At 34.8% G+C, this 24,079-nt stretch overlaps 1 protein-coding gene across 45 annotated transcripts in view; it reads left to right on the forward strand.

Moving 5' to 3' along the window:
• Nrcam (neuronal cell adhesion molecule) overlaps window positions 1-23,381 on the forward strand; it is a 265,722-nt gene extending 242,341 nt beyond the window's left edge. For 13 of the 45 annotated variants that reach the window (XM_078040073.1, XM_078040075.1, XM_078040072.1 and 10 more), the window contains 8 exons: window positions 962-1,084; window positions 1,724-1,909; window positions 2,899-2,934; window positions 6,622-6,747; window positions 7,921-8,073; window positions 13,773-13,904; window positions 14,807-14,885; window positions 21,022-23,381. In XM_078040073.1, the coding sequence (XP_077896199.1) occupies window positions 962-1,084; window positions 1,724-1,909; window positions 2,899-2,934; window positions 6,622-6,747; window positions 7,921-8,073; window positions 13,773-13,904; window positions 14,807-14,885; window positions 21,022-21,259 (1,073 nt within the window). In that variant the 3' untranslated portion in view covers window positions 21,260-23,381. The remainder of the gene's footprint in view (window positions 1-961; window positions 1,085-1,723; window positions 1,910-2,898; window positions 2,935-6,621; window positions 6,748-7,920; window positions 8,074-13,772; window positions 13,905-14,806; window positions 14,886-21,021) is intronic. The other 32 variants (XM_078040103.1, XM_078040116.1, XM_078040120.1 and 29 more) reach the window with 8 other exon arrangements.
• Window positions 23,382-24,079: the final 698 nt, after the last annotated feature.

The raw sequence follows: 24,079 nt of genomic DNA on the forward strand, positions 1-24,079 counted from the left end.
TTTATTTGAGGGAGCTTAGAAGCTTGTAACTATATACTAGGCATGGTTATAGATAGACCTGGCAAAGGAGGAGAAGTGAGAAAGAAGAAGAGAGGAGAGTATGGATATGGTTGAAGTTAAGCAGGTGAAGTTGCCAGGAACTAGTGTCTCAGGAGATGGAGGAAATGAGGCAGAGAGAAAAATCTAGGTAGACTCCCTGGTTTCTGGCTAGAATAAAGACAGCGGGGGGCGGGGGATGCCATTAATGCATTTGTAGGGAAAGAAGCCATCAGGAAGGAAATGTGCCACCATCCATCATTCCCATGAGGAAGTCAATAAAAGACGAGGATGTTTCCTCTGGCCATTTGACAGTCTCTGCTATAGAAAACCCAACACTCATCAGGCCTTTTTCAGGACCAGGGGTGTGCCAGCCTTGGGCTTTTGTCCATTAGCACCAGATCCTGGGCAGCTGTCAGCTCTCAGGGTATGAGTGGCTCTGCACCTGGGTAGGCTGGCGTGGGCCCAAAGCTCAGCAGGAAGAGTGTCAATTGTTTGGTGACACCTGGTTTTGCTGGGGAAAATAGTCCTTAATGACCCAGAATTCAGCTGTTTCTCCTCAGAGGTCTGGTAAAGTCAGTTTTGCATAGTAACCAGTTTGCTTTTATTGTGACACACCCTCTATAAATCAAGTAAATACTATGTTCTTTAAAAATATTTGATTTAAGTTTATATAAAGGCAGTCATTTTGTATTTTGAGAGAAAAATGGTTTTCATGAGTTTAAATGGAAATGGTTAGAGAAAAAGAAGACAATAAATAGATTCCTGGCACAGATTTGTATTAATGTATTTTCAACTGAATCAAGTACAAGTTACTGAAAACCAAAGCTTTAAATCTATTATGTAAACATGAAAAAACTATGTTATTTTAATACACATTGAAGTGTTTAATACTTTTGAATTGACTATGTGTTTCCATTAAAAGTCCCCAGTTCGCCTTCGTCTTTGAAGATTGTTAATCCCACACGGGACTCTCTCACTTTGGAATGGGATCCACCAAGTCACCCAAATGGCATTTTGATTGAATACACCTTAAAATTTCAGCCAAGTAAGTTATTGGGAGAAAGAAAAGAAGAAATATGTGTTTAAAAAACCATATTTAACTGTTATCTTAAAATATAGACTTTTATTTTATATCTGTAGAATATATACATGTACCTTCAAGTACTAGTTACAGAAGGAACTTCAAATCTTACTTTTTAAATAAAAATTATATATATAATTAAAAATTAAGTACTCAGTGGAATAATACAGATCTCTGATGGTAGGATTGGGGGGAGGGGTCCAGTAATTAGATTAGGTAGGCATTATCTCTGAATATAAAATGGTAAAATGAGGTTCCTTTGACTCCAGGTTGATGAAAGAAAGATTTGGGGTTATTTAACACAGGTGACTCCACCTGCAAAAACAGCATAAAACATGCTATTAATGATTCAACCATAAAATTCTGCTAGTTTATAAACTAAAATAAAACATTTTTCATGTTATGTGCATTGTACTCTACTATTTTATACAGTATAACATTATAAAAGCTATAAAAATTATACTTAGTTATTTTAGGCAAAGAATGAGTAGATTATGAAAGTCATTGTAAACCAGGATGGATATTTTTGCTTGACACAATTATTTAAAAGTAATTATGTACAATTATTGGGGAATGAACTTGTTTGTTATTTCTTATTGACAGTTAACAGTACCCACGAATTAGGCCCTCTGATAGATTTAAAAATTCCTGCCAACAAGACACGCTGGACTTTAAAAAATTTAAATTTCAGCACTCGTTATAAGTTTTATTTGTGTGCACAAACATCAGCAGGGTCAGGAAGTCAAATTACAGAAGAAGCAATGACAACTACCGATGAAGGTAAGATGGGTATGTATAAAATCCATATAATTATAAGTATCATGGAATAAAAATCTTTAACTTCAGTTTATGCTTTCTCTTTTCTGTTTACCGTAGAGTATCCATTTGACCTAATTAATAGAAACACTTGTAATTTCTCATTCCAATATATAGTGAAATCAGTAGTTCATATTGGAATAATTATTTGGTGTCTTTTTCTAGCCTACATGAAAAAACTTAAAATGTTGGAGTGGGAGTAAGAAATTACAATATTTGCCATACCTGAGTTCAAAGTTCAAGGCAATGTTTTTTTCCTGAATGTAACTTTATATGCACACATGCACATATGTACTCATACCTGTAATACATATATACACACATGCTGCTTACCCATATATATACAATTCTAGTTCTAATCATGATTCACTGGAAATAATTTGCTAGTCCACATATTGATTTAGTTTTTCTAGTAAATAATCAAGACAGTTATTCAATAGTGTGTTTATTTTGTGTTTGAGCAATGGATTTAGTATTTTGGCATGTTATCTCATAAAGAGAAAGCAAAATAGCTCCACTAAAGTACATAGAAAAGGAATTAAAATTTTCTCTACTTATTTAAAAAATCCTTCCGAAAATTTTAGATTTATTGAAAATGATCAAAAATATTGTAAAAGATTTTCTGGTTTTGCATGTCTCTAAAGTATAAAATGCTTAAGGATTATTCAACTGATTATATTCCATTGCAAAAGAAATTAACATTTTTATCCAAAATTTGGTGCAAAATATAATAAGCCTTCTTATTAACAAGTATGAATAATGCACATAAAGTAATGTGTGGATTTGCATACTGGGTAAGTTTGGGGACACCAACATAGTACTGTCCCCTGTACCTGATGTGGTACAATTCATTCTTCTTGCATGCATTAGCTTTTAATAAGTGTTTTTTTGTATCTATACATGCTCATGGGTGTGTTACATCTAACTATATAGTGTCCTATTTCTGTTTCCCTTCATTGAAGCTGGTATTCTTCCACCTGATGTAGGTGCAGGCAAAGGTAAAATAACTCATCTGCATGACTTTATACATGTGTTTAATTTGCAATGTTAAATGTGGGGAAGTGCAGCATGAGTAAAAAAATAAAATAAAATATGCTTGGAACCACCAAAAGGAGAAGAAGATCTTGACTGATCATGGCTTTAAAATTAATTTCTAGTTATTTTTACAAGTAGAAAGCCACATATTAAATTCTCCCCCAAATTTTTTTCTCAACTTATCCCTGGTGCAAATCCTAATCTTAGCTTTTCATAATATAATTTTGGCTGGATCAGACAGGACCAAAACTGTGGATTTGTCACAGACCAATGGGGCCATGTCACTTATCAAGAATTTAGGTTTGTTAGTCCTGTGGTGAAACAACCTGTGAGGGATTAGATCAGCTGAGCTTCCTGATGCCATCTGACTTAGCTGCACTCCTTGTAGACACAGAGTACACTTGACTGACATGACACAACACTGTGTGCTTAGAACACCCTATGACTGGTTTGGGACTGTCTCTCACTGGATGGCTTACAAGTGGATCTTCCAGTCAGCCTGCATGCTCTGCTCAACTGTGTTACTCCATCCTGTCTTCACCAAACTGCTTAAGTCTCCCCCTTCTGAAATATAGAAACAATTCTGAGTGGATGCCTGTTGTTCTCCTTTATGTCTGATAGCTCTCTGTGTCAGAAAGCCTTGTTGGGGGAATTGTGCTTGATTAGCTGTTTGTAATATGTCTTTCGCCTATGGCAATTCCAAAGATCTCTAGCCTTTGATGCCTGGCCATTGGTTCAGTTCTTAAGACAGCAGCAGAGTCTCTGCCACTAGGTAGAGGTTTCAAGTGAGGGACCTATAATAGGGGCTCTTCCCAGGCATGTAGCAGACAAATGAATACAAATAGGAGTGAAGGAAAGAAGAACAAAAACAGTAAGGGTTTGACCCAAAATTACTCAGCCCTTGTGAGCTTAAGTTGGATGTATTTCTTCTCTTTCCTTAGAAATTTGCTTATATTCAGACACTTGGTAAATTATAAAATGTGTGACATATTTTAGAGAGTTTGAATAGAACTGTAGCTATTTTCAGTGCTCTTAATAATATTCTATTTGTTGTTTAGAATGTAAAGGACAAAGTTGTAAAAATTCAGAATTCCTACAATATTGTAGAAAAATATATGCTTATTTTATTTTATATGTATGCTTCTATTCCAGGATTAGGTATAGATTGAAAACATTAGTTGTTTTGTAATAATTTATTGCTCTATAACTGTAATTAGAGCTGGGCTTTTTTGTGCTGTAGCTGTACATCAGAGAAAGTGCATCAACAGGGCCACCTGTGTAACCTGTCTGAATTCTGTCTGAATTTTCCATTGACTTTTCATATTTGAAAAGGATATAAATTTCACAGGGAAAAAACACCACCCCCTATTTTAATAAACTATAACTAAAAGAAATCTTTATTAAGTGTTTGGAGCCAGACACAGTGTTGCATGCCTATAATTCCAAGTACTCAAGAGGCTGAGAGAAGGAATATCACAAGCTCAAGGTCAGACTCAGCAGTTAGCAAGGCCCTAAGCAACTTAGTGAGACCCTGTCTCTTTTTAAAAAAAAAAAAAAAAGCTGGGGATATAGCTCAGTGCTAAAGCATCCCTTGGGTTCAATCCCCAGTAAAATAGCTAGCTAGCTAGCTAGCTAGATAAACAGACAAATAAATAAATTAGAAGAGTTGGGGGGGGGGTGGGATTCTACTATTGGGTATTATTGCCTTGAATTGTGAGTTATTTATGATTATAGAACAAGGAAAAATTGAGTTTCTGAAAGTTCATTAAGTCCCCAATATTAAATCAGTATCTTCAACTAAAAGGAAGAATAATGTTTAACTAAGAAGAAAAAGCTAAATCTGACATTGCTTACATAAAATGATGGTATGATTTAAACTGCTCAGGCACATTTTGTAATTCTGAATTTCCTTCCTTAAGATATTTTTTTCAATCTAACAAGAAATTTCATCCTCCTCTATATTTCCCTTTTCCATGCAGAGTAGATATTCTCTAAAAGGATGAAAATGAAAGTTCTTCACAATCCTCCCAATTTTTATTTTTAAAAGTGTTTTATATTTTAATTTAAAATGGTATAAGAGTTAGAATTCTGTACGATAAAAGTAACCAAACAGCATAACCTTAGGAAATTGTAATATCTGGGTTCCTTTAAGAATAAGCCAAATGTGCATTTCCTATATCAATACTTTAGTACTAACTATATATAATAGTACATTGGATCTTTAAAAATAAAAGCTAAATGCTTTTCTGTTAAGAAATATTTCACTATGGTTCTTCATTGAACATCTTCTATAATTACTTCAAGACTAAACTCCCCAGTTTTGTGATTCTAAAACTTTTTAATGGAACTTAATGGTTTGCCTGGGTTCTTTGCCACTGATATTTTACACACATGCCCCTATGACCCTCTCTGTTGATTAATCATATTCCTGTCATTGTTTATTTATTTAAAAAGGAGGTGTCAGGAAACTAAAATTAGTTAATGCATAATTTAATAATCAAATTTTCCTCTCTGTTATTGCATCTGATAATTAGTACAAAGAGGCACAAAAGGAACATGTGTTGTTGAATTCTATTTCAGAGGTCAAGTTTTTTTTTTATTTCACTTCTTTAATATACATATGGTTTTGATGCTAAGAAATACTATTTCATTACATTTGTTTCTGCAAAAGTGTTTAGCTTCTAAATTATATAGCAAATTTTAGAATCTTAGAGTCTGAATAAGCCATTAATACTTTCATTAATGGGTAATAAATTAATAGGTAACAAACTAATCTTATTCTTAAGATGTAAGTTACTTTTCTGTAAATTTAGCATTTTTGGTTTAAGATATTGAGATCAGGCTCATAGAATTGTCAATCTCAGGATACTCAAATAATATTTTTAGTCACTTGAGATGCCTTTAGTCAGCAAGCTGATAGTACCATATGCACTGTGTACTTTGGATTTTTAAAAAGATAGTTATAGTACATTTTTTGAAAAAAATGCTATGTAACCAAAGGTTAACAGGTAAGATCATCTTGCCTTCTAAGATATGTCAAGTGAAATAATTCCTACTCCTTTTATTTCTACTTTCTTAACTTCTGATAGAGCAGATTTGGCATTTTTTTGCAGCTCTTCTTCCAGCATACTCTAACAATCCAACATTACCTCAAAGCAGGTGAAAAGCCACATTCTAAGGAGCATTCTTTCTCACTCTTGCAAAAATTCTTTAAAGACCTGCACTGAGTTGACAAATATAATTGAGAAATAGCCTCATAGTATTGGGTTTTGCCTGGAAGTCTCACATGTACTGTAATGATATATGTTCCTGGGGTTGTTGTGAAATCCATCCACCTGTAAATGAGGACTGTGGTATTTCCTGGTACTGTATCTATGGATTACAGTTTACATTGTTCAGAACCTGTATATTAGAACTTATAAATTTTAATATTACATATCATTATTTCTGATTATTTATTTCTTAATACTTTAACAAATGAAAAACTTTTCTGTAATGAAAGTGAGGTATGAGCAAACCCCAAACTTTAAAATTTATTCTTACTTAATCTTATTTGCACAATTTTGGAACATTTGAACTTGTTTTCAAATTGTGTGTATGGTGCTGCAATATGATTGTTTGTTTGTTTTATTTTTCTATTGTATATTTAGTTCAAGCAGTAAGTCCCAGGATCAGCAATCTTACTGCTGCAGCTGCTGAGACCTGTGCCAATATCAGTTGGGAGTATGAGGGACCAGAGCAAGTGAACTTTTATGTTGAATATGGTGTAGCAGGCAGTAAGAAACTATTTCATTACCCTGATTTTAATTTGGGGGATACTTTTCAAGAGATTAAGAACATTTCCAAGGATTTACTATGGATTGTTTTGAAAAATAACTTGACCCTGTAAATCAGTTATCTGAAAAAATTATAGCCAATTGTCAGTCTATATGTTTTATACATAATGAGGAGTGTCTTTTATCATGTTATGAATGACAAGGGGCATGAGCACTATTACATCTGTTGTTTTTCACACCAGTATTTAATATTGGTTCCAAAGTCACACATATAAATAAGAGTAATAACAAATAATTTGTAGGTACAGGTAGGAAAGAAGACATTTTTATTTTTTCAAATTGGATCTTAATGTAGCAGAAATAAAACTGCCTTGAAAGTATTCATTTTACCCAAACTAATCCAACAAAATTTTACAAGAAATTACAGAAAATTAAAACTTTGTCTTAATGTTTGGATATATTCCCAAATTGGCATACTGTTTCCATCCTGGCCACATCTACTGGGGGATGGCGACTTTCATATTCAACAGTTTATTAAAGACCAGTTGATTAAACCCAGTTTATTAAAATGCTTAATTCATTGTGCTCTGTATATAAGCTAGATGGTCAATGAATATTTGGACAAAATTTTGAACTTAGTCTAACTTTCTGTTAAGCTTTTATCATACAAATAAATATTTTAAGAAGTAACTATCCTCTCAGAAAAATCAACACTTGGGAAATGTTGAGTCTATAAATTGGACAAATTTGAAGGCATTTAGTTTACTGAAAAATTCATCTTGTGAACTTTGAAAATTAATCCCTCCCATAGTTCATTTAACCTATTTAATGTGTAACAGTTCTTTTTATAAACATTTCTAGAGAAGCTCAACAGTTTCATGAGGCAAAAAGCAGATAAGGAAGCTCTCTTTGTATTAAAAAGAAGAATTAACACAATGGAAATATATGCAATTAATATGCAAACAAAGTATCCAGGAAATTTTTGAGGATAATTTCATATAGGTCTTCTATTCATTCATTTAACATGATCAGATTTATAATAATCTAAAATGATAACTCTAAGCATCCTAGATTTTATCTTTAGCATGTAAAGATTTTCCTTTCTTGAAGCATTATATGACTTCTGGACCCTTAAAATGTTCAAATTTGTTGTTTTTTGCAAAATTTCCATAGGCAAAGAAGAATGGAGAAAAGAAAATGTAAATGGTTCTCGGACCTTCTTTGGGTTAAAGGGTCTAATGCCAGGAACAGCATACAAAGTTCGAGTTGTTGCTGTGGGGGACTCTGGTTTTGTGAGTTCAGAGGATGTGTTTGAGACAGGCCCAGGTGAGGCACACACCACACCAGTTCTGGCTCTCGCTCAGAGGTGGCGCTCTAGTTAGAGACCGGAACTGGCGGACCTGTGTTGTGGGTAGGGCCACGAATGCCTTTCTGTGGGGCTCTGTTGGGTTGAGAGTTTTGGTTTTTAATTGTCTTTGGCTCTTCATATCAAATGAACTACACAATTGAGCAAATTATCCTTCAGCCACATTATTGCCAAAAACCATTAACAAAAAAAAAGACTTAAATATGATTTTCACTTACATTATTTTGATAATTCAATTTTTATATAATGTATATGTATAAAATTTCCCTCAAAGTTAACCTGAAATTTTTTAAATGCTGTTAAAATTGAAATAATTTGTAAGAGAGTCACAATTCTTATATAAAAAAATGGATCTCAACCCAGCAGAATACTGCAATTTGATTAGATGACTGATATAAATATTAAGTTTGTAAGGAACAAGAAATTTTATACTTCATATATTACATTTTTGTCACAACATGTTTGACTTCCTTATGTTTTAGTTATGTAAACATTATCAAAATACACAAAAAAGTAACATTTATAAAGTAAAAAGAAATGCTCATGTAAAATGCATGAATATTCATATTTGTTTTCAAGATGGAAAGCAATCCCTGATTACTTAAATTTAAATAAGAGTTGTATGGTATGTTCTCATTTTGTGGCTCATACATTCATCTTATGTTTAGTCACTTCACGTATTCTTGAGGAAATATTGCATATCCTTGCAGAACCCATAAGCAAAATGGATTTTTTTGTTGTGTATTTAATAAAAAAAGCATGATGATTTTTAAAATAATTTCTTGTAATTTAAGAAATATATAACCATATTTGTTACAAAATTTAAAAACCAAAGGATAATATTCAAAAACTTATCAAGTGGTATTTTAAAAACATCCATATGCTGGAATAAATGTTAAATATTTTTCCCTATTATTCTGCTCCTTGTATCTTCATATCCATTTATATACATAGTTCCAGAGAACCCCTATATTAAACTTAATAGGGCATAGCTAACCAATCATAGTTCATTTTACAAGGTGTTTGTTTATTATTATTAATAATAAACTTTAATTTGAAAATTTTGGCAGCTCCAGTCTAGATATACAGCTAGAATGGGAATAGTAGTCCCAGCATTTAGTCGGTCCTATTCTATACCAGGCAAGTGGCTTTTCCTTCAGTCCTTTCAGCAATCCTGTGAGGTGGGCACTATTATTGTCCACTTACACCTCATGTCAGTACGTAGAGGCGGAGAACCTGCCCAGACCAATAGGTGGAACATGGTAGAGCCAAATTAGAAGCCTGTCCTTTCAGCATCTGGCCCTCACCAGACCCCACACACGGTCAAATGCTATAATCCAAGGAAATGGGTCGTCCCAAATGACGGCTTCAGTCAGCCCTTGTTGTACCTGTTCTGCTGTTCTGGACCTAAAGGCTTTGTGTGTTCTTGACTTGCAGATGAGTTAGATTCACCCTCAAAATCAAGTTGTAGCATTTTCTGTTCTTTTATAAGACGAAACCAAAACAAAACTAAACCCAGTGGCAACTGCCAGGAAGCTCAAGATGAGTGATTGTGACAGATGGGCCATTCTTTCATGCCAGTGATGAGAGACAGGACAAGGCCACAGGCAGTTACCATCAATTTTTCCATCTAGATGTAACTGTTAAATAGAATGAGTATGGAAAACTCTAGTGACCTTAGTTCACCTGTTACTCCTTCTTAAAAAAAATAAATAAACTATTGGTGATTATAATGGTGGGATTTGCTGTTATAGATTCAAACATACACACAATAAATCAATATAATTTGGTCAGTTTCCTTCACCAGTACCACCCACTGCACACACCTGTTACTCCTAGGAGCAAACACTGTCTGCTTCTGGAATGCCTCTACCTCTCCTCCCAGTTTTTGGAGCTTCCTCCTTAGCCCTGCAGGTTGACACCAGTCCTTGTCCTCTCCTGCTCTTGCTCCTTCCCTGCACATGCAAGAGGCAATGGTGAAATCATACCTAGGTGTAAAAACATACCTTTTGACTTTTTTTGCTTTTTTTAAAAAAATTTTCTGAATTCATGAACTGCTTCCTTCTCTGAGTTTTGCTAATTTGTGGGAACTTAGATTCAACCTAGTTGTTTCATAAATCCTCTTAATGTGACACCATCTCTGCCTTTTACAGATTTTTTGTGTGTGCTGGATTTTTTGTATGAGCTGAGGAATGAACCCAGGGACACTTAACCACTGAGCCACATCCCCAGCCACTTTTTGTATTTCATTTAGGGACAGGGTCTAACTGACTTACTTAGGGCCCCACTAAGATGCTGAGGCTGGCTTTGAACTCATGATCCTCCTGCTTCAGTTTCTCAAGGTGATTACAGGCATACGCCACCATGTCTGGCAACAGTCTGGAGTTTTAAGGCATTTTTTTAAAAAAAAAAAATGAATCAAACAAGACTACAGGCAGCACCTGAGGCTGTGCTTCTCCCCTTTGTTCCTGGCAGGATGTTTCATTAACACCAGCCCACCTGTGTGACCGGGTGTGACCGCTCATTAACCCCACTCACTTCTCTTCCCCTTCTCACTTCTGTCCCTCAGTTAAAGTCACTTCTCTGACATTTCTAAGACTAAAATTTATTCTTATTGTGCCTAACAGCTTTTTTTTGTCAGCTGCCTCCAACCTTTTGTCAAGATTATTTTTTCCCTTTCTGTTTATAAAAATCTCTATTGTAAAATGAACAGAACATTTTTAAACATAGTGGATTCTTTCTCAGTAATGTAGAACAAAGTGCCATTTCTGTCACTCTCTGTCTTCTGAGCTTATTTGGTGACCATGAGTACTCAGGGGCACCTTCCTCAGAGACCTCCTACCACCACGCACAGATTATCCACAGCTCTTCAGTCTGAGAGGGGAGGACAGTTGTTAGAATTAACTTCTAGGCAACAACAACAACAACAAAAAATTCTGTTCCTCTACCTCATTTTATTTTTATTATTTATTTCTTTGATACTTAGGATTTGACCCAGGTTCACTTTTCCACTGAGCTACATCCCCAGCCCTTATATTTGAATAGTCTTTATATGTGTAACTTTGTCACTTTATGGATTACTCAGTAATACCTGTATACAATTTTATTGTAAAAACTTTGGAAAATGTGAAAACTCTCTTTTAGTCTTCACCCCATTCCCACTCATTGAAACTCATATTCTAGAAGGAAAAGACCCATAGGCTTCACTTATATGTCTGTTCATGTGTGTGTGTGTGTGTGTGTGTGTGTGTGTGTGTGTGTGTGTGTTTATGATCTTCACAATCTTGGTTATGGCCTGAGTTTTTATGTTACAGATAAGATGATTTAGAGTGTCCTAAGGAGGTTGGGAACCTCATCCTGTCATCCTGGGCTTTATATCCCAAGTTCAGATGGGAAATCAATAGAAGTTATTTCTACTTGCAGAATAGCTGTTTTGTGTCAACTTCTGGTGCACTGTGTGTGTGTGTGTGTGTGTACACATGTACCTGTTAGCTTATTGTGCCTGATTAATCTTAAATAATGAGCTAGGGATATATTTAATACTTTTTTTTCTTTAAAAGAGAGGCAAAAATTCAGAATCAGTGTGGGTGTTTGTTTTCCAATGTCAAGAAAACACATCCAGTTTTTGCACAGTTGTGTAGTAGCAAGCTTCTAGCCTGACATTCCATTTTTTAAGACAGATTCTGTGCTAGTATTTGAATATCTTGTTGCATTTTTTCATTATCAATTGCATGTAAATAGATGAAAAGGTCAATGTTGAAATTGTTTAGGACAAGGCAATAAATCATTAAGCATACTAGAACCAGATTCCTAACTTAAGTCAAATGCTCAAGAGACTATGCTTCTTGGTTTTGGATTCAGTTTAGAATAAGAAGCACACAAAGACCTTTGGCAAATTGACAGAACTATATTGCAAAGAGAATGTAATGATTAACTTTTCAAACATTTTTACCTATCTCAGTATTTTATTCTGTGTTCAGATATTTGTAGATTTGATGTCTAGACTATGCTTAGGAATGCATTGTAGCAGCTGCTAGTGTACTAGCTAGTAACATCTCACCAGAGCCAGACAAACATGTGTCCATCTCCAGCTCTTGGGCAAGCTCTTTACCTCTTTGGGCATGGTTTATTCCTAATGCTTACCTCAAAGGATTGTTGTAGAGATTAAATATGACCTCAGCACAGTGCCTAGCATATGGTAAGCCTACAAAAGTGTTAGCTGTCATTATTATTACCATTATCTTCATCCTCACCATAATGACTCAGGGATGTGTGTTGGAGAGGGAAACTGCCTATACTCACTCTTCAATTTTGTCTGCTTATGGTACAGCTCAAAACCCCTCTAACTAATGAGGCACAGAAAGCCATTGGCCTTTGATTTTATTCCAGATACCATGTTTCCACTGCTCATTTTATTTCTTGAACATATTTTCAGACATTTTTTACATTACTCTTCACACTTGATTTTTATCATATTATTTTCTCCCTTACTTTCTATGGAGAAAAGGGGGCAATGAGATGCTTTCTTTTCAATACATAGAAGAACCCGGGATACATGTAGCTGTGCTTATTTCTCCAGAGATCATACACATCTAACCCAACTACAAGAAATGTTGACAGAAGAAATTCAATCAAAGTGAAAGCATAATATAGGCATGTCTATGAAGTCAAAGAAGAAAATTTTTTACCCTGCTTATTTATGGTCAAATGAGAAAAAAATCAAGACCTTTAACAAAGTATTCATGAAAATTTATTTAAACAAATCCGCATGGGTGTGTCTGAATAGCCATTGATGCTGCACTTGGTCCCATATAATTAACACTTTTGAATAGCACCAGAAGTGGTCACTTTCCTGTGGTTTTCTTAGAAGTTTTGTTAAGAAATGACTGGTTGAATAAGGGGCCTCACATTTATTTACTCAAGCAGAATAGATGAAGAGATAAAGAAAACATATACATGTGAATGAGTATTTTCTCTTCAAACTGGTCATTTATTCTAGTAACTCCACTGATCAAAATATATTTTAAAATATTTTTGATAGAAACTAAGAAATAACAAATATTGATCATCTGAGTAGATTCAATATTATAGAAATTTCCATTTGGAATTGAGGTGTTATATAAAATAGGGTTGTGACAGACTTCTCACGTGAATCATCTTCTTTTTAGACAGATTGCCAAAGCTCTGAAAAACAGCAGTAACATTGCAATGGCACTTTAGGCTCCAAAAGTGGTTTCCTTTGAAGGAAAAATACTCCATTAGATGTATACATTCTGTTCTGTTTAAAGTTCAGTTTTATATTCCTTTCATTGTATCAATATTATAATTTATCCTATAAACAATAAATTTTTAATTAGCTTGGGAATATGTTTCTATGAGAATATATATTTTACATAACTGTGAACACAGTGTTTAACAGGGTTTGATACCATTTAATGTTATTAGCATTCATATTTCTTAAATTATTTAAATGATGAAGATTTTACAAAGTTAGGTAATTATATAATTCCTGATCAATAACTGACAGGTTCCAATTTGGGGCCACATGGGAAATGTATAAAAGCTTGTATATTAAGGTGGCTTTTTTTTATTACAAGAAGCCACCACAGTTCTCTGCCCCTTACCGAATTCCAACCAATACCATTGATTTGTTTTCCAGCGATGGCAAGCCGGCAAGTGGATATCGCGACTCAGGGCTGGTTCATAGGTCTAATGTGTGCTGTTGCGCTCCTTATCTTAATTTTGCTGATTGTTTGCTTCATCAGAAGAAACAAGGGTGGTAAATATCCAGGTAAGAAAAAAATATACTGAAATTACTTTATAATTATTCATTAAACTAAAAAGAATTGTGTAGATTGCAATAGTATATTTCCCTAGATACAGAAATTTGCATTTTTCTGTTCAATTTTTTTAATCCCTTTTTATATAATGACATTCTAACTACTGTCAAAGGCATAGGGCATTTGGAAGAGCAAATCAGTCTGTTCTCTGATAATGCAAGTTTACTCTCTTAGGCTCCACAAAAGTTCCCAATACTGAAGCAGTACCTAAAAACCAAGTGGTGGGATGGAGGACCAGTGCATGAAGCTTTCCAAAGGAAGTAATTCATAGGCCCAGTTTTGATGTTGTGATATGTGACATGCTTTCTCTATTAGGCTGATAGTTCACTCAATTTAGTAGGTCCATCAAATTTATATATTTTTTAAAATATTTACTTTTTAGTTATATTGGACACAATATCTTTATTTTATTTATTTATTTTATGTGGTGCTGAGGATGGAACCCAGGGCCTTGCATGTGCTAGGCGAGTGCTCTACTGCTGAACCACAACCCCAGATCAAATTTATATTTTCTTTATGTGACCATTTACCTTCTGGTTATAAGAAAAATACTGCATAAAAAATAGACTTACGAAAACAATTTGTTAGCATGAATATACATAATAAACAGATGGGTGAAATGGGGGAAAAATCTTGGAAACTTACTAAAGTCACCTTATGTGTTAACAAATGTTCATTTTATTAGTTTCCCACAGCAATGACAAATGTATCAATTACATGCACAACTACATAATATTTCTGTTTTTATGGTTCTATAACATCTACTTGTGGAGAGAATTATTTTCCTCTGCTGTATAACTTTGATAATGAAGTACAAGTTCAATAGATAATGATGCTATTTCTAAATTTTCAGTTAAAGAAAAGGAAGATGCTCATGCAGATCCTGAAATTCAGCCGATGAAAGAAGATGATGGAACTTTTGGAGAATACAGGTGGGCCTCTGCTTCCTGTTTCTCTTTGTCTTCTTGGCCCTGCCCCTCAGCAAACAGTCTCCCAAGGCAGGATTCAAACAGCAAAGTACTCTCTCTGGCTGTACACATGGCCTCAGTTTAGAAATACTTCCATGCCTAAATGTTTACATGTTCCTCAAGATTAAAACATTCTCTCTTTTCATTAAAATATAAATTTCCATTTTAGTGATAGGTTTGGAGGCAGAGTATGTTTGGAGGCAGAGTATGTTCCAGAGGCCCATGTTGTGTTGATCAATCTAGCAAAGCCAGCAAGTTATAGGGAGAATTAGAATATGAAAGACCCTACTTCCTACAAGATCTGCATTATAAAGAAATGTGCCTTTATAAAACCATTGTAAACAAAACCCTTTAATCTCAGATATGTAGCTCTACTTAAGCAATACTTATACTTCTGTTGTTCATGGAATGATGAGTATCTCATTTTATAAGCAGTTAATTATAAAGCAGTATCACAGCCATTTGGTCCATGTGTTAACTCACAGAATTTTGAAGATACATTCTTGACTTAATCATTAAGAAGAAATATTAATAAAATCTATTTGCTGATTTTTTAAACATCTCTTTAAACAAGAAATATTTTTGCCTAGGCAATATAGGTCTTTTCAGAAAGAAAGAAGTTATTATTCTAGACATGATTAAAAACAGTAGCAAAATATTTATTTAAGTATTCTAAAAGATCATCACTCTGGTGTCCCAAAAGGGTATTTCTATAATCTTTGCACTGAGCTCAAATTGAGGCTTGCTTTTTTTTTCCCACTAGAAGAAAAAGACTTTTGGGTGAAATAATAAAACATTTCACTATTGTAGTTTCCAGGTGGCATTTGTATCTAAGATATTTGTGTTAAGAATGCCCCATTTCTGGAGCTCATTTTTGGTACTTCCATGTCAGTGTCATGAGGGTAAAATAATGCCAACAGTGAGAAATATAGGGCTGATTGAGAAAAGCCATATATTTCCAACAGAATGGGTTTTGTGCACGTTTCCATGTAGACACGAGGGTTTTGCCTTCCTTGTCTGGACACAAGGAAGAGCATCCACATTCTGATCTTCTCTTCAACGGACACAACTATAGTTTCTTTAATTTCCCAGAAATTCTGTATCTCGGGGTATGGAAAAATTTGTAGTGAGGCTTGTCTTGATGTTAGTTGTTGGCTCTGAGGCTGAAAGCATAGGAAAACCTCCTGCAGTACCCCCTCCCTCTGCACCCAAGGTTTTTATAGCATATGAGAGCAGCCTACAAATGCCCATAGTCCAGGAGAGCTGCATCTTACACTTACAAGCTGTGTCTTCACTGATTTAACTCACTCTTCTACACATTTCTCCTGTAAGCAGGTGAGCATGTAATCACTAAAATAGCTTGTTTTTAGAATTCTCATAGTTATAATTCTGTACAGGATATTCACACTGCTCCTTTGTTGATTGTTAAGAAGCAACATCTTTAATATAGCCTGGAAAACTTATTATATATTTGCATGAGTTGAAAATAAACCATAAGCACTTCATATATTTTCCACATGGTGATGGATTCCTGTTTTCCATTATCATGCTTAAATGAATATGGCAATGTACTGCTCACTTCATGGATCTCAAATATCATTTGCTATGATGGTGATATAAAGCCATGACCTAAAAAACAATGTGACTTTCCTGGAGTAACGATGCAAACTACACTATTATGACTTGATTAAAATTGAGGTTGAGTTTTGTGAACCAGCTTGGAACCAAGAGACTGTTAATTTTACTGTCAACTCAACCATCACCTGTGATTCTTTTATATGGTACTCAGTTTGACAAGGTCTCGATTTTTTTTTTCATCTATAAAGGGAAATAGTTGTTCAAGTATTAGAAGGTCGTCAAAGCTTTCTTTGCTGGTTCTATGATTTCTGTACTGTGAGCTATATACCAACTACTTTGAATATGTTATTTTCTCTAGAGCAGTACATAGCAAGTATTTAGATTATTGGCCTCATAATCACTATTTAATTTACATTTGTTTGATCATCTTCCTTTGTCTTGGTGTGAATTCATGTGTGCTATGTTCGTGAAGCGTTTTCAAATGACTGTCTTTAACTTTTTCCATGATTTCTCAAGATGAAAAGACTTTTTTATTTGGGCCTATTGAATACAAACCCAATTGGAGTGAAGACAAAAACTCTGATGACACATATAATGGCATTGATGGCAGAGGGGCCAAAGGAAATAAAGTTCTGATGGGTGTCTCCAACTTGAAACACAACTTAGACATGTGATTTTTTTTTAATGAATCTTAAAGTTCATAAGGACAACACCACGTGCAAAACTACTTCCCCAAATTCCTGAATACCCTGTGTTACAGAGTGGCTTTGTCCTGTGATTTTCAGACACTACCTCGGAATTTTTTCCTTTTGGTTTCATTTCTGTTTAAAGAAATCAGATGATCTTTATTTTCTTAGATGCACAATTAATGAAAACGGTTCCAACTACTGTTTATTACAGAATTTTTTTTGTAGAAATACATTTTAGTGTCACTTTTTTCCCCTAAATCACTGGGGTCCTTTCTCTGCTTTGCACCTTCTGAAAGTTTTGAGCTCTTTATCACTTGCTAATTCTCATTCTCCTTCATTCCAAAACTGAAATATAATGCTGATCATACTGACACACACAAAATTAGGATGATTGCCTAAATGTGAATTTATTCTATGTGCAATTTGCTTATTTTCCAGTCTGAGGATGAAACTGTTTCTATATGGTGGGCTCTGAGCCACAGGACATTTCATAGTGCAAAGAGGGATGGAACTTCAATTGTGGCCAAATTTGATTTTTTTCCATATGCTGTAACCCCATGCACTCACTCCAATACCCACCCCTAAGCAGTTATCCTCATGTGGAAGCCTGCAGCTTTGTTTGTTTGTTTCTTTAATTATACAGACAGTAGGATCTGCATCCTTACTAGCATATAGAAAAGTCAGAGAAACAATTCAACCAACTGTGTAAGTATTTTCTTATTCTTTAGATCCATTCTTTCTGAAACAAGAATGAACACAGCACGTAAACCATGTATCTATGGTACTTGAACTCATAACTTACTGCATAAATGGAGACTCTTGCCATGGGAATCTTGCCATTCATGTGAATGTGATCATGTTGCAAGCATGCTAACCCACACTCACAAAGCCTAACCAAAGCCAAGCTGTGTCACTTTTGTTACATACTTCAGATTTATTCTTCTTACAAATGTGAACTGATGTGTGAGCAAAATAAGTAATGACAGGCTTTTAGAGAGTGGGTTGGAAAGAGTTTCTTGGTCATGGATGTCAATGAAACCATGATAGGATAGTGACTACAGGACAATGAGACATAATTATCAGATTTATTTGCTGTTGCTGAATTTTACTCAGTAGGCATTTAATAAGGGCACATGCCTAAAGCATGTTCCACTCAAAAAACACACTGAACTCCTTAAAATTTATCCTAAACATAAAATACAGGAAAATATATTTTCATGTTTTATCTGCCATCATAAAATTAAAGAAGGAATGAAATTTTTTAATGTTAGAATTCTGAAAAATTTCTGAAATGCCCACCATCTCTTTATTGTTACTTTTTCATGAATTCACCCTATCAATGTTATTGAGTGCCTTCAAGTAAATATTTTTGACTTTGCAGGCCATGTGGTCTGTGTTGCAGCTCTGCTGTTCTGTGTAGCACAAATTAATCATAGATTAATACATAGTAAATGGGCATGTACCAAATTAGCTGTACTTTACAAAGGCCTTATCTCTAGGGGGTATATTTTCAATACTTGATAACAGAATAATGTTTTCAAAATGTAGATCACATTTTGTCACTTAGCCATTGAAAACTCTCCAGTGGCTTCCCATCTTACTCAGTGTTACAGGGAGAATCTTCAGTGTCCCATGGGTCACTGATATAGCCCAGTCTCTTCCTCATTCCTATTAATCTCTGCTTCTCACTTGCTCCTCCAGTTCCAGCCACATCTCCTTGCTGTTGCCAAGCTCACCCCTACCTCAGGACACTTACACTGTCTTGTGACTTTTGCCAGAATCGCTTTCCTTCCAGCTGTCCACCTGGCCAACATAGTTCTTAAGCTTTATCCAGTACTACTTCTTAAGGAGTCCTTCCTTGGACATCCTAATCAAATATATTTTCTGTAGTACTAATTTTCTATCGTACTAATTGCCTTCCAACATCACTAATTTTCTTGTTATATTGATAGTTAATTGTACTATACCCTAAGAGAAGTCAATTTTGTGAGGTCAGCGTTTCAGTCTGTCTTCTTTGCTCCTTTATCCCCATTCCCTAGATGCCCATTAAACATTTATTGGATGAAAGGGTGAGTGCACTGATGGCTGGATCAAAGTAGTGTCATAGACAAAAATTTCCTGTAGTATCCTTGGGAAGCTCGTTCTACAAAGCAGAATAAGGCTAATAGTTGGAATCCGAGTGACAAAATTCTGCTCATTATTGAACTTTTCAGCAGAACTGACTTTTTCATCAAGTCATGTTCAGTATTTCACAGAAACTATTCCTGCAAAGCCTACAGATTAATGAGTAAATCCCAAAGATGTAGTCTAAGCTATTTTCATAACAAATTAGAAACTGAATGTTATGCTCTCCAAAATGCCCCCAAAGACAAGCAGCTCAAGGTTCTGTGACTCCACCCCAGTTGTTTATCAGTGGTGGTGATAATATAGATTTTCAACAAGAACTTGTGTGTTGTTAAATAGGTAATTTTCATTAGCAAAAGCCAGTGTCATGTGGCTAGCATTACTTCCCAGTCTTGAGATACTATTATTGAAGAAAAAAATGAAACCACTAGCAGAAGTTATTGACAAAGAAGACAGAATATTGGTGCATCTTAAAATTTACTAGATAAACTACTACAGCTAAGCAACCTCTTTGTTACATTAAGACTTTTTATTCTTTACTAATATTGGGTGTTTCCTATTTTGACTTGCATTTGGTTCTTTGAAAGAAAACAAAATATTGGATTATGCCATTGCCCTTTTTTCCACTATTTTTTTGCCCAAATATTACCTATTAAGATATTTCTTAATATCTAATAGGCCAATGTGCATACCTAGTTACGTGAACAGTCATGTAATTAGGTGGACATCCTTAAATACCTCTTCTACTTCCTAGAAATTGTGCTTAGGTGTTCAACAGAGAAATAAGAAAAAATAACAATTACTATAGAGTCCTATAAAGCTTTATTAAAGTGTGTCCCTCAGCTTCCCATCCAATGTAGACAAGCTGGATGACACACATGGCACAAGGAGAGGGGGTTAAGATGAGTGCAGGAAGTCTTTGATTTTTTGTGTTGGAAGCACTCATGCTTTTTAGACTATTGGCATGCCATTCATACTACAAATTATGGAGAGCTTTTAAGTTAAAGTGTGTATGTTTCCAAATTAATAAGTTTTTACCCATGACTAACAGTTTTATAGGAAAAAAATACTGTGTACTATCAGTATAAGGATTTTGCTTTTCTTCTTAGGCTATTTTCATTTGTTTCTTCTGCATCCTTTTAATGGAATTTGTAGGTCTCTTGAAAGGTAAGGTTGAAGTTTACAAGTCTGGCCAATAACAAAATTATTCGAAATGCAGGATTTTGCTTCTCCTTCTGGCTCAGAAAAAAAAAATCCATGTTTCACATTTAATCAAAATCATGCTCCATTCATGTCCAAGGAATCAGTGATGTTATGCAGTTTAACATACTAATAACTTCTCTACCTCCTGTAAGTTTCTCTTCTCACTTTGAATTAAAAATAGTGGTCTCCATTTTTTCTCTATTCTTCCTTTTTTAATGCTTGTGATTATTTCTGGATTGCTTTCAAATCAGGGGTCAGCCTCTCTCATTGAAATTAACATGCACAATTGCAGGCCATCCATTCGACTGAAGACTTCATAATTCAACCATTTCTGCACTGCTCTTCATTCCAGCTCCATACTAGTCACTGGAGTCAGCCTGACAATTAGATTTGGCTACAGAAGCTCAGGACTCCAAGTGCTTTTCCATAATTTGCATGCGTGATCTTTAAAGAAAAAGATGTTACCGACTGCCAGTCATGACAACAGTGTTTCCTCTTTATTCCAGTGATGCAGAAGACCACAAGCCTTTGAAAAAAGGAAGTCGAACACCTTCAGACAGGACTGTGAAAAAAGAAGACAGCGATGATAGTTTGGTTGACTATGGAGAGGGGGTGAATGGCCAATTCAACGAGGATGGCTCCTTTATTGGACAATACAGTGGTAAGAAAGAGAAAGAACCGGCAGAGGGAAACGAGAGCTCAGAGGCACCTTCTCCTGTCAATGCCATGAATTCCTTTGTTTAATTTTTAAGCTCTTTGCCAATGTCTGATTTCTCTAGAATGTTTATCTTAAGCACTTGTTTGTCAGCCTTCTCATACTATGAACATATGGGTAGAAAGTATGTTTTCTGCTGTATGTTAATATTATGAGAAAAGTTAGAGCAAGAACACAAATGACATGTCAATGTGAACTGCAGTGCAAAGTGCATACTTTTTCATTCAAAGTGGGTTGTCTCGATTTCCTCAGAACTGATCAAAATGATGCAACATCGTCAACAAATCATGCTATTCCCTCTTCAAGATACAGTTCAATAGGATACATGAGAAATGCTACACATTTAAAGGACATACCTAAGTTAAGTATGTTATTAAAACATGGTTTGATACTTTGTTTATACTATCCTCAGCTGAACCCCTAAATATGAATTCCGTTTTCATTGTCAAGAGTGTTACTGTAGTATTCTCTAGAACTTCAATGTCTTTGTGGACATTGTTGTGAAATTGGTGATCCTATGTCTAGCTGTTGTTAGTCTTTTGGGGAGACTGGTAGGAACAGTATGTACAGTATATACTTGCTAAATAAGTTAATTATGACAGTTGCATTTGCTGATGCTACTGAGACTCTGTTACCTGCTCTTTGCTCCTGTTACTTCATAGGCTTCTTAATCTTCCAGGTATTACAGCAGCACAGTGTTCTACTTTGTACATTATCTGTGTTTGGTTGTTTTTAGGCATAAACAGTGTGTATTGCAATGCATTTGGACATTTGTGCCATACTGAAAGAATTGAAAACAAATCACTGTAATTAAATTTCAAAAAATTTTCCAGAAAACACAGGGCAAGATACATGCAGTGCCTTCAGACAATAAGCATTCCATAATATACTGCATTCTGTATCAGCCAGTACAGTGGACTCCATCTTAGATTACTGTCATTGTCAAAAAGTAACTTTTGAAAAGCAGAGATAATGAAAACTGCAATGCTGAAAACAAAAAAAAAAAAAAAAAAAAAAGGAAAATTAAAGTAAGAAGACAGTTTATTTTAAGGGACATTTCCCCATAAATTACAAAGAAAAATTTTATTATCAACTAGACAACATGATAGTTTGGTTTCCATTCCAACAGGTCACATTCAGTAAGAATGTCAACATGGTATAAAATTAATAGAAAAATAAACAAGTTATTGCAAAACTAAAAGCATACAACAGCATGCCAACATAATTTATATTTGTAAGACTTTACCTATATGAGCTTTTGAAACTCTCTGCAGCATTAAGCAATGTATATGCAAATCACAATGGACACACTTCAGAATCTAAGAAATTTGACAAGTGCTTAAAAGGCCAACAGTCTAAGGAATTACATCTGCAGTCTAAGAAATAAATATATATATATTCTATCTTATTCATAAACAATATCTATCAAATGGTTTACCTCTAAATATGAAAATCTATAACAACCTATGGTTGAAGGAATGCTCAGTTTCATTTGCCAATAAATTGGTTTCTCATAACTTGCATCAAGTTTAATTTTAAGTAAAGCTTTTTATATGTAGATATTTTGTTGAATTTGTAAATATACTTAAAGTGTAGATGCTATATGCTTATAGGTGTTACATACAAATAAACAAGTAAACAATGTTTATGTTGCACTGTGTAAGAAGTAAGCTAATTCATGCAGTGTGTGGGATTGGAAAGCATCTAAGTACCTTTTGTGTTTTTTCTCCCTTTTTGCTGTGACATGGAAATAGCGAACTTTTCCACAGCAGGTTTCTAGCTGAAATCTTCAGAGCTTTGCCTATGGAGCACAGTAGGTTTAATACCTGGCATGTTTGGTAAATGCAGGTAAAGCATAGTTTGAAGTAATCCCAGGTTAAGGTGGCCCTTAATGCTTTCATTTCTCCATATCTACTTTTGAAAGATCAACCTATCCATTGAAAGACAAAAATAAAAATACAATGGACTTGCCTTGGCATCAGAGAGCACAAGAGAAAAGTTACTTTATTTTGTCAATGTTTCAGGAGAATAATAAAAGTACAGTTTTTTACCCTTCCATAATGGTACATGCTAAATTTATCTGTGCATGGAGTCACTTCTGTAATAATGCAACAGATTTTGTATTAAAAATTAAATGTGGTTTTAAAAGTCCCTCTCTCTTTTGTAATTTATCATGTGGAGTGGAGTGTGGATATCTAAGTAATGGTATATGTAACAATATAGGCAAATGTGGAAAAAAAAGCAACTGTTAAACCCTCTTGATCTCTTTGTGATTTTTAACTTTTTCAAACATATTTCCTAGTGGGGTTTTTACATTTCTGTTGTTGTCACTTGTTTTGTTTGTGCTGGGGACTGATCTCAGGGCCTCACATATGCTAGGCAAGTGCTCTACCACTCAGCTACAGCCCCAGCCCTCCAATGTTTTAAAGTAGGCAAATTTTTGATTTTTTACTTTAAAAGGCTGTCATATGCAGAGAAAATTAAACATAAATCTAAACATAATATAAAGAAGATAATAGGGCACATCAAAAATATTTTAATGAAAAGCAAGAATAGATATTACCAACATGTTGAGGGTAGGTCTAAAAAGAATAGGCACTGCCTCCTATCTCAAAGTCTGATTCCCCAGTGCCTGCTGTCAGCTATGACCCTGTCTTTTGCCTGCATGGACCTCTGCCTTCTCAGCCACAGGCAACTTGGATTTCTTAAGTGGCCTGCCTGATGATACAGTTTGGACATTTAAAAGTACTCCATATTGTCCACTCCCCTCTCTTCACTTCATTCTTTTAGTTGTCTCAAAACCATCCAACTCTACATATAGCCCAAGATCGATTTGTTCCCATGTTCTA

This window comes from Ictidomys tridecemlineatus, chromosome 2, assembly GCF_052094955.1.
Source record: "Ictidomys tridecemlineatus isolate mIctTri1 chromosome 2, mIctTri1.hap1, whole genome shotgun sequence".
In the NCBI taxonomy this organism is placed as follows: Eukaryota; Metazoa; Chordata; class Mammalia; order Rodentia; family Sciuridae; genus Ictidomys; species Ictidomys tridecemlineatus.